At 30.3% G+C, this 15,872-nt stretch overlaps 1 protein-coding gene across 2 annotated transcripts; it reads left to right on the top strand.

Annotated features, from left to right (window-relative positions):
- Positions 1 to 11,850: 11,850 nt before the first annotated feature.
- LOC111299051 (DEAD-box ATP-dependent RNA helicase 52B-like) lies at positions 11,851 to 15,584 on the top strand. 2 transcript variants are annotated; one of them, XM_089747089.1, is made up of 7 exons: positions 11,851 to 12,892; positions 13,028 to 13,111; positions 13,419 to 13,661; positions 13,869 to 14,036; positions 14,259 to 14,372; positions 14,595 to 14,618; positions 14,700 to 15,584. In XM_089747089.1, exons 1-7 carry the CDS (start codon positions 12,269 to 12,271, stop codon positions 15,333 to 15,335), a joined length of 1,893 nt encoding a protein of 630 aa, XP_089603215.1. In that variant the 5' UTR covers positions 11,851 to 12,268; the 3' UTR covers positions 15,336 to 15,584. The 2 variants fall into 2 exon arrangements, with proteins under 2 accessions (XP_089603215.1, XP_022749703.2); XM_022893968.2 differs by lacking the exon at positions 14,595 to 14,618.
- Positions 15,585 to 15,872: the final 288 nt, after the last annotated feature.

The following is a 15,872-nucleotide window of genomic DNA, read 5'->3' as shown; positions in this document are numbered from 1 at the left end:
TCTTTATCTGTTCAATATCTACAATTCATGTAGTTGGTGATGGGTTAGCCGAAAATTGGGATAAAACAATTATAATTCAGTTGTGTGAAAGGCTGGAACTTTGAATCCATCCAAAGTTTTTGGCTCATTTTTCTCTGCTGTACACATTTCAGTTCTTTATATTTTACATAAAAAGTAAAAATAAAAAAATAAAAAAAAAAAAACTATGCTTACACGCATAATATTCATTCTAGATGGTTCAGTTGCCCCCTAGTCCAAGAATTCAAAAAAAAAAAAAAAGCAAATTAATACAAATTCCTGGATATTTCAAGATTGATTTTCAGTTTAAACAACTCTAAAAGTGAAATAAAAATTAAGGGATTTGTCACTTTTTGACATGGACTGATTTCAAGCAAAGTTTGATGAATTTCACTTTGAGTCAATTAAACCTGGATCATGGTGCTGAACTTCTGAAGTGCCTTAAGTTCTTTCTATCTAAACAGTTCAAAGGAAAAAAAAAAGGCCACTTGGGTGAGAATGGTTAATCCTGGATTTATATCCATAGCTTTATTCTGGGTTTTTTAGATGACTAAAGCATGAATTTGTACGAGAAAGTTCTAAAACAAAAAATGTGAACTCCACTACAATGACTTTGTTAAAAAAACCACACAAAAGACCTTCGACCATGTTTTGACCCCTGAATTGGGAAAGACATATTTCAACATCTCAGCCTCAGCTCATCTGTGAAGGAATAAAAAGCATTGCAGCAACATAATGTTTACACCATAGTGCTCAGAATAATTCTATCACCAATTTGTTATAAGCTGTACACACCCTGATTTGTGTGTAAATTGGTGATCGAATTTTCACTAATTCGAGTAAATTTAGATAGATAGATTTATTTAAATTATTAAATAATTTAAAGTATGGTTTTAAGATTAATAATATAATTCTAGACTTAAAAGAATCAAATAAAAGAAGATTCATCTGTTGGAAATATCTATTCATAATGGGAGGATAAACTCTACATTGATAACTAAGATGAAAATTGCCAAAGGCAGTTAATAATTTGTTTTTTGAAAACTGCCTCTCCCTTTTCCAAATCCGATGGCATTCGGCTATTAAAAATAGATGATTAAAAAAAAAAAGATATGGTAGATTCTTCCTCTCTCAAAAAGAATTATGATATTTGATTATGATGTTAAAAGGGTGAATGTGTTCATCCAAAATCAATAATGAGATGAGTCTTATATATATATATATATATATATATATATGAGATTATGTGATGAGTCACATATAAAATTAGAGAAGAAAAAGAGAATTATCGACAAAGCAAAAGAATAAGATATTCCCTGCAACTCTCCGAAAAATCTCATATTTTAATGTTTAAGAATTTATGCTGTAGATAATGGATAATTTCGAATGTGTGATTTTATCTCCGACTTGTGAATCAAGTTAGCATCAGTTTTGCTATGCTTTCACAATTCAAATAAGCCTTATGTATTATTTATGATATATGATGATGTTCATATCATATTATTGTATTTTCCATCAATGGTATCAAAGCCAAATTGACTTGATTCTTGATCATTTCAATGTTTATCTTCAAACACTGAAATTATAGGTATGTTTCTGAGCTTTTACCAAAATGTGTTCGAAAATCTATGAAACATAAAAGTGTGTAATTTTATTGTAGAAAATTGTTATGAATGCTTTGAAATATTCAATTATAAGTTGCCATTGTCATTTGGATTATTTTATGTTGAGTTTTCAATTTTCAAAACTCATTAGAATGCTTGACAAGGCATCTAAATGCTTTAAGCAAAATGTTAATTTTTAATGTATGTTTTGAATAGGCTTTCGAATTCTCCAAGAAAGTATTCAAATACTTTGTCATTTTTAACAGATTGAAAAAAAAATTTTAAATAAATAAATATTTTAAAAAAAATTTTTGATAGTTCTTGGTTAACTCTAAAAGGTTGAAAAGCACAAGAATTATTAAGATATATTTTAATCATGATGAGACTTGTATGTGTTCATGAAATTTTTTGTTTATATGTTACATAAATCATGACAATAATTGTGAAAACTCCTATTGTTATAAGTACTTAGGCGTAATTGCTTAGAACCATAAGGTTGCTAATTGATTTAGCGTAATATTAAATGGATCCAAATGATTATGATATCGTGTGTCATGTTATCAAGGGTTAATGACAAGTTAAAGAGTTAATCTTATAAGGTAACATGTATGTAAGGAGGATTTAAAACATATTCATGATGTTGAATAGATACGCTCTTTATACTTAGACAAAATAATCTTTTCAAAAATATTTGGATGTCTAAGGAGAGGAAATATCCTAATATTACAACTTTGATAAAGAAATTTGTGATTTTGTGAAAAAGGGATGAAGAGAAATGCAACTTTCTTTATTGGCCCAAGTCTCCATAATGACACATACAAAATTCTTAAATCTCCATAGATGGTTAATAAAAATGTGGAACTATTATAGAAATTTATGGATTCCATCCGAATCACTAGACAAGTGATAAGTACTAATTGGGAACATAGTTTAATAAACATCACGTTTATTTAAAGATGATATTTGTTCATGTATTCAATAAGTATTTGTTATATGAAATTTGTCTATGTGAATTTCAATTAAAGTATGTCATTAATTGAAGGTAACCTTATGGTTAGTAGGAATTCTAAGATAATTGATTTGTTCTATCTTAGAATGATAAATTTTACACATTGAAATAAAATAAGTGATAATCAAATACATTAAAAAAATAAAATTTGATTACGAATATAGTGACCTTTTGGTTTCATTTTTATGTGAATGATTTTCATTGTTTCATTTGTAACATTATGGCAAAATAGATGTGTGTAATGCTTAGCATCAATTAATGCATTGGTCTCTTAATATTGAATTATCCTTTGAATATAGTTTTTGTATTTAAGTATATGGTTATTGAATGAGGATAATTATGAAAATCTAGCATGTGTTAGAAGAATAATAGGTTTTTGAAATTCTAAATATTGTCCTAGCAGAGCCTAAGTATAGGAATATGTCCGAACATAGAAGAGACCAAGGGCTTGTGAAGCTTGGATAGAAAAAACTTCATTGCTCACATTACGTTCCTAAATAGTATAGAGAATGATATCATACGTAACTTAAGATTGCATGATATTGCTAAAAGAGATGTGGAGTGCCTTGATAATAAAGTTTGTTTAAAAATGAGGCTAATCACACTTTAACAAATGAATAAGAGGTTCAAATTATAATTCAATCCTTGCCACATAATTAAGAGCACATTAAGGAACACTTGATCCATAATGAAAGTATAAGAACTCTCAATTATGCTTCTCGTCATCTTTAATTAGAAAAAGATTGTATAAGAAGCATCTAAACCTAGTACCTGATGTGTATATGGCATTCGTATGTTCAAAGGAAGCTATGGGCTTCAAGCTTATGCCACATGGTAAGAATAAGGAGAAAGCTCCTAAAATATCAAAGAATGGTAAATGTGGCAAATAGAATGATCCCAAAGCTCAATCTAAGAAAAACAAAACTAAAATCAAGTGTATTAATTGTGGTAAAAAAAGTCACTTTGCTTATGAATGTAACGAGACAAATAAGACTTATGAACCATAAACCATATAGGCACAAGACATAAGCAAAATGTATATATGTAAAAAACAATCAAAAGATTGAAGAAAAAGGAGTTGATACCTACAAGTTAAGTATGTAAGATAAAAAAGACTCTCATCCTACATAATGTCTTGTTTGCTTTTGAAATTTGATGGAATTTAGTTTCTGTCACTGTTTTTTTATCTAAGATTTGTTATGAATTTTAATAATACTCATATGGATTTTTTTTTTTGAAAATAAATTGTTATGGATCTTGATAGTTATTAAATGGTTTTATGATGCCAATAATAATGCAAATGTTTGACATGCTAGATTTAGCCATATAGGTCAACAAAGAATGAATAGATTAGCAAAAGAGGGATTATAATGCCTTATATAAAAATGTTAATCAGCCATTATGCGTAAACTGTCTAGCAAGATAACTGATAAGAAAACCATTAGACAAAGAAACTAGAGTTAAAATTTCATTGCAAACCGATACATTCGATATTTATGTCCCAATGTATGTAAGGACACGCAATGGAGGTTAATATTTTATCACATTTATTGATGATAACACAAATTTTAGTTTTATCTATTTGATTCTTCATAAGTCTAAAACTTTAAAATGCTTTAGAAAGTATATGGACTTAGTGAAAAATCAATTAGATAAAAGCATTAAGGCGTTGAAACTAATTGTGGATATAAGTACTTGTTTGATTAGTTCAGACTTTTTTGTGATGAAAATGGTATTAATAAATAGTTAACCATTCCAATGACATCATAACAAAACAATGTTGTAGAGATAAAAAAATAAAATTCTTTTGGAAATGGTTAGATCAATATTAGCCCAAGTGAATTTGCAAATCACTTTTGGGGTAAAATATTATTATCAACTGTCTATATATTCAGTATTCTCCAAATCAATTATAACCACTCTTTATAAATTATGGATTGGTAAAAAACTCAATCTCAGTAACTTAAGAACTTAAGGTTGTACTTATAGATACTTAATTTTGTCTAGATTGATCAAAATTAACCCAAATTGCATTCGTATCCAATTTAAATTCAATCAAAGATTTTAATCACATTTATTATATATTGGGTTCAAATAATAAAATAATATTATATATTAATATTATTTTATTTATTAATCATATAAAAAAAAGGTCAAAAAAAGAGGAAGTAAGAAAGTAAAAAAAAAAAAAAAATTCTTATGGATGACAAGAGCAAAAGTCTAAAAATCCATCCTACCATCCTTTTTTTTTTTCAACCATTCCCCAAAAGTCTTTTTGAAATCCTAGATTTTTTGGGATTTGAACTTAAGATTAGCTCTTTAAATGGAGCATGAATTCATGAATAAGGTGGGGGCAATTCGAAAAATCTTGCAAAAATCACAAAAATCAATCTTCTATAAACCCAAAACCTTCCCTAATCTATGAAACACACTCATAAAAAAAAAGATTTTTTCAACTTCAAATGAAAACCACAACTAACGAAACAGTAGATATTTCTTGGATCTGAAGGGTGGAAAGATAAATCATGAAAAAGAGATGAACATATTAAATTTTCAAAATGATTGTATAACAACGATATGGTTTTTCGGTAGTTTAATTTTTGGGTCAAAATTTAGATTTACTATTGTTTAGAGGGTTTTTGAGATATATGAATGGTGAAAAAATATATCCAAGGGAGGAGAATAACATATTAAAATTTCAGATCCATTGAATGGTGATAAGGTGGTTTTTCAGTGGCTTAAAGTTTTAAACCAAATTTAGATCTAGAATCCTCTAAACAATTTTTGAAAAATCCTAATGGTGAAAATCAAGTGAAATGTGAGAGAAAAACTCAATAAAATTTTGGTGGTCATCAAAGGTGACCTTGATGGTAGATCTAAGTTTTTTAGCTTTGGCTTTTTTTATTTTTAAAGAAAAAGAATTTTTTTTGCTAAAATCTAAGTCGTTAAATCAAAAAAGTAGGTAAAAAGAAGTGTTCTAGTATTTTTTAAAAAATTTCTTGGTATCAGTGACCAACGACTGATACAACTGATAGTAGTCCCGGTGATAACTTCGGCAACTAAAAATAAGAAAAAAAAAAGAGATAAAGAGAAAGAATTCTAGGAAAAGGGGAGAGAAAGAAGAAAATGAAAATTGAGTTTTTGGGACTATTTATATCATGATTAAAATGATGTCATTTTAATTAAAATAGTAACCAAGTCACCAAGTTGGAGTCGAGCCATATAATCGAGCTAAGTTTATGGAAGCCGTTAACTGTGGATTTAAATCGGTTGATCGAGTCGTTTGAACCTCCCTTTTAACCTTTGACTAGAATTAACCAGTGGCATTTTAGGTATTTTTATCATAATTATTTTTATTTTTTCTACTCAAATTTTTTATATATTTTTATTATTTATTTTTTATTTTTCGTGTATTTTTATTTTATTTTTGTATAAATTTTTTATAAAAAATAAAATAAATGATAAAAAATATAAAATATTTTTAATTGAAATTAATTTAAAATAATTGCTAAAAAATGAACTAAAGAAAATTTGAAATTTTAATTTTCTCTTAAATAATGTAAAAAAATGAAATAATAATAATAATAATAATTTTAATGAACAAGAACAAAGAAAAATATAAACAAAACCAATAATAATAAATAAAAAAAAAACAATAAAATAACAAATGGTAATCTTATTAAAAATATTCATACAAAAATTTTTTTAAAAAAATATTCTAAAAGTATTAGAAATATTTTAGAATTACTTTTAGAATTTTTCAAGTATAAAAGAAAATTGTTAATAATAATAAAGTTACAAGTGATAATTTTATTGAAAATATTTATACAAAGAAAATTTTTTTAAATATTTTTAAAGTGTTGGAAATGTTTAGAATTTTTCAAACATAAAAATTATAAAAATAATATTAACTTTGAATAAATAGTAAAAATTAAATAAATACATAAAGAAAAGAATAATAACAATAATAATAAAATCACAAGTGGTGATTTTTAAAAAAATATTTTTCAAAATTTTACCAACAGTGTTGATAAAATTATTTGAAAATCTTTTCAATAAAAAATAATAAAATATAAAATATTTAAATTGTTAAGGTAAATAAAATTTTACAAGAATAAAAGTCATAAATAGTGACTTTATCAAAATTTCTAGGCAAGCATTAGAATATTCTAAAAGTGTTGAAAATATTTTGAGAATTAAAACAATAAATTTTTTTATTTCAAAAATAAAATAAACAATAAATTAATATTATAAAATATATTAAAATTTTTGCCGTTGATAAAATTAAAAGGGAATCACAAGTGGTGATTTTCCTCAAAATTTTTAAAATCATACCATAAGTGTCTATATAAGGAAATTACAATCTACTTTATTTTTAAAATATTAAAATAAATCAGACGATAGAGTCCCTTTAAGGAAATAAGTGATTTCTTTGAATACTTTGAAAATGACAAAATTTTTTAAGTTATACCGAAAGTATCAAAAATAATTTAGAAAATTTTCAATATTCAAATAATAAAAAAATAAAAATAAGTAAAAGACTATTCAAACAAGACCATTCTAGGATTTTATAAAATTAATTGGTACCGTCTTTGAACGAGTACTATAAGGATGCTATAACCTTTCTTACATGTAACTATACTCCCAAACCCAACCTTAAATTTGTAGACAAAAAATTAAGATTGGTGACTAATCGCACCTCAATAAAAAATGATTGGTGACGACTCATAACGTTTCACATTTAACGATCAAGTTGTTAGACCAATACATTATGATAGCATGAAAAAATAAAAATAATATCGTAACATGTGTTTCATACCACATGTGCATTATTCAATCAATAAGGATAACAAAAAAATATATCTTTGCTTCTTGTTATATGAGACCCTTGAGATTAGAGGATTTCATATTTAGTACATTTAAAGACTTTTGAATGTTTTTTAAAGTATCGGTTCAATGTTAACTATTTTGGATTGTTACCAATGGCAATGGATGATTCGATCTGATAAGACATATTTAGATAGCAATTGAATTGAAATGAAAATATTCTAGAAGAAGAAAAAATCATTATGGTATCATATTTGGTTATATTCACAAGCCGACCAATTATGTTTGAGATGTCGAACATAATTATGAATACACAAATATATCATGCAATATGATAAAAGAGAGATTGTAAGAAACTTGAAATGTGACTGAATAGATCCAAGGTGCTACATACTTATTGTATTTGTACTTGATAGTTACTATACATACCCAATAGTTATATAAGTGACTAGATGTGATTTTGAGCTACTATATGCACCTAACAGTCTTATAGCAACTAAGCTCTTGAAGTATGCTCATCGCACAGCTTATTTTCATATACGAACTCGTTGTAAAAAATAAAGAAAATATTCTCTTGATCATGAAAGTTCACCTCCCATTATGTGCGAGTAGGAGATGTAGGAAATATCTGCCTATAATGAAAAGATAAACTTTACATTGATAACTAGGATATATACTACCAAAGGCAATTAATAATTTATGTTTTGAAAATCGCCATTCTCTTTTCCAAAACAAATGGCGTTCGGCTTTAAGCAAATAGAAGATAAAAAAAAAAAAAGACATGAGTAGATTCTTCATTTCTTAAAAAGAATTATAATGTTTGATCATGATGTTAAAAGGGTGAATATATTCATCCAAAATCAAGTATGAGATGAGTCTCATACATGTGAGATTTTGTGATGAGTCATATAGAGAATTAGAAAAGAAAAATAAAGTTATGGGCAAAGTAAATAAATAAAACCTTCCTTGCAAACTTTATAAAGAATCTCATGTTTCAATATTTAAAGATTTACACTGTAAATAATGAATAATTTTTGAATGTATGATCTTGTGTCAGATTAATGAATCAAGTCGGCATCACTTCTGCTATGCTTTCGCAATTCAAGTAAGTCTTTTATATTATTTATAATATATGATGTTTTTCATATTATATTATTATATTTTCCATCATGATCATATAGGAAGTCAACTATCAAGCACATAGGAGTCGAACGTCTTAGGCTTTCAGGAAAAGCAATTGATTATCATTGACATGAAGTTAATAGTTTTGACAAAAAGAAGCTAAATATAGTTATTGTATAAAATAGCAGGTGACTGCCAACCTATAACAATTGATTGCTATGGCTAAATATAAGTGGAATCGATTTCAAACCTTAAAAAAAATCGATTGCTTTTGATTGATAGTCTTATTGAAAATAGTTTAAAGTTATAGTAGTCAATTGCTAATAATAAAAAAAAGGGTCAATTACCCTATAAATGGTTGTAATTGGAACCATTCTAGAAATTGATAAAAATTTACTATTCATATGTTGAATGTATTCAGTAAGTTGAAAGAAATCAACTACTCTGAAGGGGTGTCGATGGCCTTACTTTGGATAGCATTATGGAAATTGAAAATACAAAGAGGTAGTCAACTACTTTTTTGATGGAGACGATTACTTTGCATGAAAAATTACAATTTCTTAAAACGTAAAAAATGATCTCTTTTGTTGTGAAAAAATTAATCAATTTAATGAACAATTTATCATTAATTATTTAGAAGGACACCTTTCTAATAAAAAAAATGATAATTAATTAAAACAATACAATCAAATAGTTACAATCTTAAGATTAAATTTTTATAAAAAGAGGTTATTGTGAGTTCATTTGAAATATTCAAAAATTTATTTCATTTTTTTTTCCATTTCTCTCAAGGTAAAGGTTTATTCCTTTAACATTATTTATTTTAGAAAACTTTGTTTAAGACGATATTTCTTTTATCAAAAAACATTTAATGGTTTAGTTTTTCTAATACAAAGTAAATCAAATATAAGTTTCATTTTTGGTAAAAGCAAAATAAGCCTCAAAATAGTAAATTTAGTTACGTGTCCTGAAGTCATTTCCTTTTTAGTTAAAGTTCTATTTGCTTTATTCAATTTGCAAAAGAGAGGGTACAAAATGATCACAAATTTGACAACAAAGTACAAATTACTGTTTGTATTCTTATCGTTACTAACAAATGCTGCAGAAAACCTAAAGAGTCTCCCCATAGCAAGATTGGCAGTAAAACAACCCTAACGAAGTGATCCCTCTTGTGTAATGTTACTACATGGTCCCATTCTGGTTTTTTAAAGCCAAAGTCAGAAAATCGTAGGAAATTAACCGAACAGAATTGCAGAATTGAACAGCACTGTAGTTGTTGGCTATTCCCTCCCGGTTCTTATTTTGAAAATTGAAAATAACTAGGCACTAGCTGGTAGCTGCCATTGTGCCATGGCAGGGATATGCACATGGCATATAGATGCTCATACAGTTTCTAGTCTTTTTAAAATTTTCAGATCATTTCAAAGACAGTTTTCGAGTTACATACTTTTACAACGGGATTGTATTGAATTAATGAATGATTTTTCCTTGTGCTGCACACTTTCAATAATGCTCAATGAAAGATCATTTCCACCATGGCGTCCAAGGATTAAGGGGCCTTGCTGCCCTTTTCTAAGTTAATTTTTGTTCCTTGTAGTTGACAATGGATATTTGTCTTTTTGCTGCTCTCAAGTCTCACCACTGCACACAGAGCAAATACTGCAGAGAGTTTTGGACCATCAAAAAAGCAAAGACTGCCATTAAAGCAACACATGTGAATATGATGTAAGCCTGTCTTTTGTCTTCTCATTATTCATTTCTAGCATTCCAGGACAAGACAACTTAATCATTGATGATTTTTAGCATTACAGTCTGCATCTCTTCAAAACAGGATCAACAATATAAGACCGAGCAAAAGAAATACATGAGGATGCCCTATAAAATGAACTCCCAATACAAATTATGGTTGCTTATTTATAATAGCTTAACCATTAGACTTAACTATTTCATGGTCCGCGGAAAAGCATCCAACGCGGGTAACTGCAGCTTCTGCCTCCTTTCTTCAGTGCCTCACACCTACAGGTGTTCACGTTCTAGCTATGGAAGACAAGTCTTGATTTGCATCCCTAATCCGAGCCGTATTTCTTATCAATGCTTCAGCTTATTGTTCTTAATTTCCTGATTTTGGTAGATTTTTTCACGAGTTTTACAACCTAGAATAAAAAACAATAATAACACACTGAATTGACAATGACATACAAACTACATAACAATTTAAACACGACAATGTAGTTTCCTAAACAGGTTCTGGTCATTTTTCAGTATCATGACCAACTAAAGACCCTTGCTAGCCAGTTAAAGTGAGGCCTTGAAAAGATTTGAAGCAGAGGAAATAGTTACTCCTTTGGCTACAAATTATAACCCATTTATCTTTTGAGTTGGTGACATTTATGTGAGCAGGAAGAAATTTATAGTTTTGCTCAGAGAAGCCAGAAATAAGGTAAAAAGAGGGTAAACAGTGAAATAAATAGAAAAAAGGGACCGAGACTAGTGTTAGATAGATTCAACTACTATACCTAAAAAAATTATCCGGGGGCATTGATTTGCCTCAGGTCATGCTGCTTCACCGAAGGTTTGAAGAGGTACTTTTTATTCTTCTTACACATGTCATAATTAAAAGATTAATATTAATTTTTTTTACATCAAAAAATTAAAATTTTAATAAAAATAAAAAAAATTGATTCAAAATTTTGTTTTGATGCTCCCTCAAATATTTTTAATTATTAAATTAAAAATTTGATAATAATATTAATTTTATCATATTCATACATATAATATATAATAAATAATTGATTTTTTTAACATGATAAAATTTAAATAAAAATGTCATATAGTAACATTAAATGATTGATTTTTTCATTATCATAATTACATGACAGAATTTAAATAAAAATGTCATATAGTAACATTAAATAACTGTTTTTTATAATTAGCACTTCTGCTCAGTAGGTGTACGATTGTTGGACAATAGGAATTGTCATTCGTTAGCATTCAATGCTTGTTCATCAAGAAGCAAAAACGAATTACTAAAAAAAAAAAAAAAAAAAAAACAAACAAACAAAGAAAATTGAAACCATATTGGCCGCCCTCAGCGATGGCTGGTCTCACTATGACAACAGAAGAACAAAAATTAGCCCATATTCCAAAATCAACCATTACCATCTCGAAACGTGGATAAAACTCCAAAGATATTCCATTTCCGCAACAAAAAGTTGAAGTCCTTTTGCATCCCCCTCCCCTGCAAAACCCTTTTTTTTTTCCTTCTCCCACGTAAACCCTTCACATGAAACGTTAATCCTTTACGCACCTAACCTTCCTCCTCTCTCGGAAATCCGCCATTTCCCCCTCTCCCTTTGGAAAATGGTGGAGAATGGAGAGACAGTTTCATTAGAGTTTTACAGTTTTCTTTCCCTTGTTTGATCGTTGAATGGGAAAGAAATAGAGAAACAGCGAACATCTCGTTTTTCTACGCTTTCTTACTACACCTATATATACTCAACAGACTCTTCGTTTTCTTTTGTCAATACCCATAAAACCGAAACCCTTTTCGTTTCATCACGTTTCTCTGCGTTTGCTTTTCTTTGATAGGTGTTTTTTTAGTGGTTTTTAGTTTTTGCTCGGTTTTGTTTCTTCAAGCTTTCAACTGGAAGGGAAAAGAAACAAAAAAAAAAAAAAGACCCGGAGTGATATGTTTACTGAGTCAACTAGGAAACTAGCTCGCCCAACCAGACCCCGCTACCTCCCTCCGCAGTTGAGACCCCAAAATGCTAATGTTGTATCTCCTGATACTGGCGCCGCTGAGTTAACTCGCCCACGTTTCAGCCGTTTCAACTTGCCTCAACCTGCTCGAACCACCCGCGGCAGTGGACCCCGGTTTACCAACCGCCGAAACCCAAACTGGGAAGATGAAAAGTTCGATGAGTTAGAGGTCATTGATGACACGTCAGAAGAAACAAACGAAACCAACTTCGACGCCTATGAGGATATTCCGGTGCAAGCAAGCGGCGAGAACATACCACCGCCGGTGGAGACCTTCGCGGAGATCGATTTGGGGGATGGTTTGAAGCAAAACATAAGGAAGTGCAAGTATCTGAAGCCAACTCCAATCCAACGCCATGCGATTCCTATAGCGGTTGCGGGTCGGGATTTGATGGCTTGTGCACAAACTGGGTCAGGTAAAACGGCTGCATTCTGTTTTCCTATTATTTGTGGGGTTCTGAAGGATCAGTTGTTGCTTGCTTGTCGTGATGGAAGACCGGTGGCGTGTCCCCTTGCTCTTATTTTGGCTCCTACCAGAGAGTTGTCTTGTCAGGTGATCTTTGCTTTTTCTTTTTTCTCTTTCCTACTAGGAGTGGGTGGAATATTGGGTTTTTTTATTATTATTATTACAAGTAATTACATTTATAGTTATTTGGTTTGGTTTGTTTGGTTTGCGAATGGTGATTAGATACACGAGGAGGCAAAAAAGTTTGCTTATAGGACTGGGGTTAAAATCGTTGTTGCATATGGAGGGAAGCCTATTTCTCAGCAGGTATTATTTGGCTTAGCTTCATTGCTGGATGTTACTTTTGAATATTGAGTGATCATTCATTATGACCTGAAACTACTTGCTTTGGTCTTTCTTTTTTATTTTTCTCTTGAGTCTTGATATTATTCTTTTACATCAATTAAAAATTTTTAATGACTTTCTATAGAATAGCTTTTTGGCACTCTTTGATGTAGTGTTCAGTTTGGTTATCATCAACGACTTTTCTGCACATTTCCCGTTTCTATAGATTGTGCAATTCAAGCATTCTGTATGATCTAATGTGCATTGGCTGCAATGTTGTTTTTTTCAGTTACGCAACTTAGAAAAAGGTGTTGACATATTAGTTGCTACTCCTGGACGATTGGTGGATATGATTGAGAGAGCAAAACTTTCTCTTGGAATGATAAAGTATCTAGCCTTAGATGAGGCAGACCGAATGTTGGATATGGGCTTTGAGCCTCAGATTCGTAAGATTGTCGAGAAAATGGACATGCCTCCACCTGGAACAAGGCAGACAATGCTTTTCAGTGCTACGTTTCCTGATGAGATACAGGTTTCGATTCTATGCCTTCATGTCCCTTATCCTTTCTTGGCTAAGATCTCAATACTTATTGTTGTGTGATATCAGAATACGAGCCTCTGGAGGTTGATAATGCATCTGTGTTCTGGTTTAGCCTAACTCGTATATTTTTGTGTTCACGCAACCTACATTTCAACGTTCTTGTTTGCTTCCTGTGAACTCCTTAATTTTGTTTTGCAGAGACTTGCTTCTGATTTCCTTTCAGACTATGTATTTCTGGCTGTTGGAAGGATTGGTTCAAGCACTGATTTGATTGTCCAGAGAGTTGAATTAGTTCAGGAGATTGACAAAAGAAACCATCTTTTGGATCTTCTTCGTTCTCAAAAGTCCAATGGAACCTGTATTAAGGTGCAATTAGTTTCTTCTAATTCAATTGGTGTGCTTCTCTGCCTTTATATAACATGTTAGGTATGTTATATAATGGTTCATGTCATCATCATTGTAAAGTCATCATCGCTGGTATCCTTGGGTCCCGACAGATATCCATCTGCAGGCTTAGATTTTTGCCACCAATGAATTCCTATGTATATAAACATGCTGATAAAGAGATCCTACTTAATGTTTTTGCAGCATGCTCTAACCCTAGTTTTTGTGGAGACAAGGAGAGGTGCAAATGAGTTGGAACGCTGGTTGTCAATGTATGGTTTTCCGGCAATTGCAATACATGGTGACAAAGTTCAGATGGTTAGCTTGCTACTATATTATTTCCCTTGCTTTATTGTGATATTGCAATCTTAATATGCCTATAGTTAATAAAATATGTTCTGCTGTCTAGTCCTTGGAGTTAAACAGTCATCATAATAGGAAAAAATAATTCTTTCTGTGTTAATAGTTTGTATTTAGAAGCATAATATTCAATTATTGGATAACTAATTTTGATCATCATATGATTGTTTTTACCTCAAGGGGGAAGAACAAACCGAAGCAATTGTAAGTTTAAAATTCTCATTTAGATATATTTCTTTATTGCTGCCTCCTTTGTAAAAATTTGTTTACTTACCAAATTTGTAGGAAAGAGAGCACGCTCTGAGATCCTTTAAAAGTGGTGCTACTCCAATTTTAGTTGCTACAGATGTTGCTTCACGAGGACTTGATATCCCTCATGTAGCACATGTTATTAATTTTGATTTGCCAAAACACATAGATGACTATGTGCACAGGATAGGGCGAACAGGCCGCGCTGGGAAATATGGCCTGGCTACCGCATTTTTCAGTGACAAGAACTTGCCACTTGCAAAGCCATTGACTGAATTAATGAAGGAATCAAATCAGGAAGTGCCATCTTGGCTAATCGAATATGCTGAGAATTCCTCCTTTAGTGGTGGTGGTGGTGGTGGTTGGGCTAAACACGCTGCAGGCAATTTTGGTGGTTATGATTTCCGAAAAGGCATTGCATCTGGGAATGAGAGTAGTTACTATTCAAGCACTTATAATGATGCTAACGCTGTACCTGCCATTGGTGATTATTATGTTGCTGCTAGTGCTAATGCTCAAACTTTTCTTGGCGGTGCTGACTTCTATGCTGATCCTTACACGGCATCTGCTAATGCTGATTATTTGGTTGCAAGTAATGCAAATCTCTATCCTGCTGCTCCACATGAATATGCATATAGTTTTGGATCGGTTGTTGCCAGTGGCTGGGACTAGATTTGCATCCCTCCTTGTTCATGGCTTCATTTGATAGGCATGTTATATGAATAGTTTGGAATGCAATAGCTGTTGAAGACCAACCCAAGCATAGGTTGGAGATTGGCATGATGAACTGTCATCAGATTTCAGACTTTTATGGGTTTAGCATATTCCAGTTGATGTTCAAAACCAGATGACTGCCATGTTTGTTGGTCATCTTTTGTACTGAAAAATTGACCAATTTATATACTTTATATTGGCTGGCTAGATGTTGGAATCATGTTTGCTGTGTAATTTAATTGATAAGCCAACAATTTGTGAAATGCTTTAATAGAATGAGCATCCAACCATCCCCTTCCCAGCTCTATGATTTTTAGTTAGATTCTATTTGAATTAGTATTAAAATTGATTTCGATAATATTTAAAATAATAACAAAAGTTATTATATTTGTGATTGACAAAAATTTTAATAAAAATTTAATGTTAGATAAATTTTATTAAAAATGATATTTAAATTTAATTAATGACGTGATATATTCAATCGCATTGTATTTA

Source organism: Durio zibethinus, chromosome 18, assembly GCF_047325235.1.
Source record: "Durio zibethinus cultivar Kanyao isolate XHJ-2024 chromosome 18, ASM4732523v1, whole genome shotgun sequence".
NCBI classification, from domain to species: Eukaryota; Viridiplantae; Streptophyta; class Magnoliopsida; order Malvales; family Malvaceae; genus Durio; species Durio zibethinus.
The sequence above is the reverse complement of the archived record's forward strand: the minus strand, read 5'-3'. Positions and strand labels throughout refer to the sequence as shown.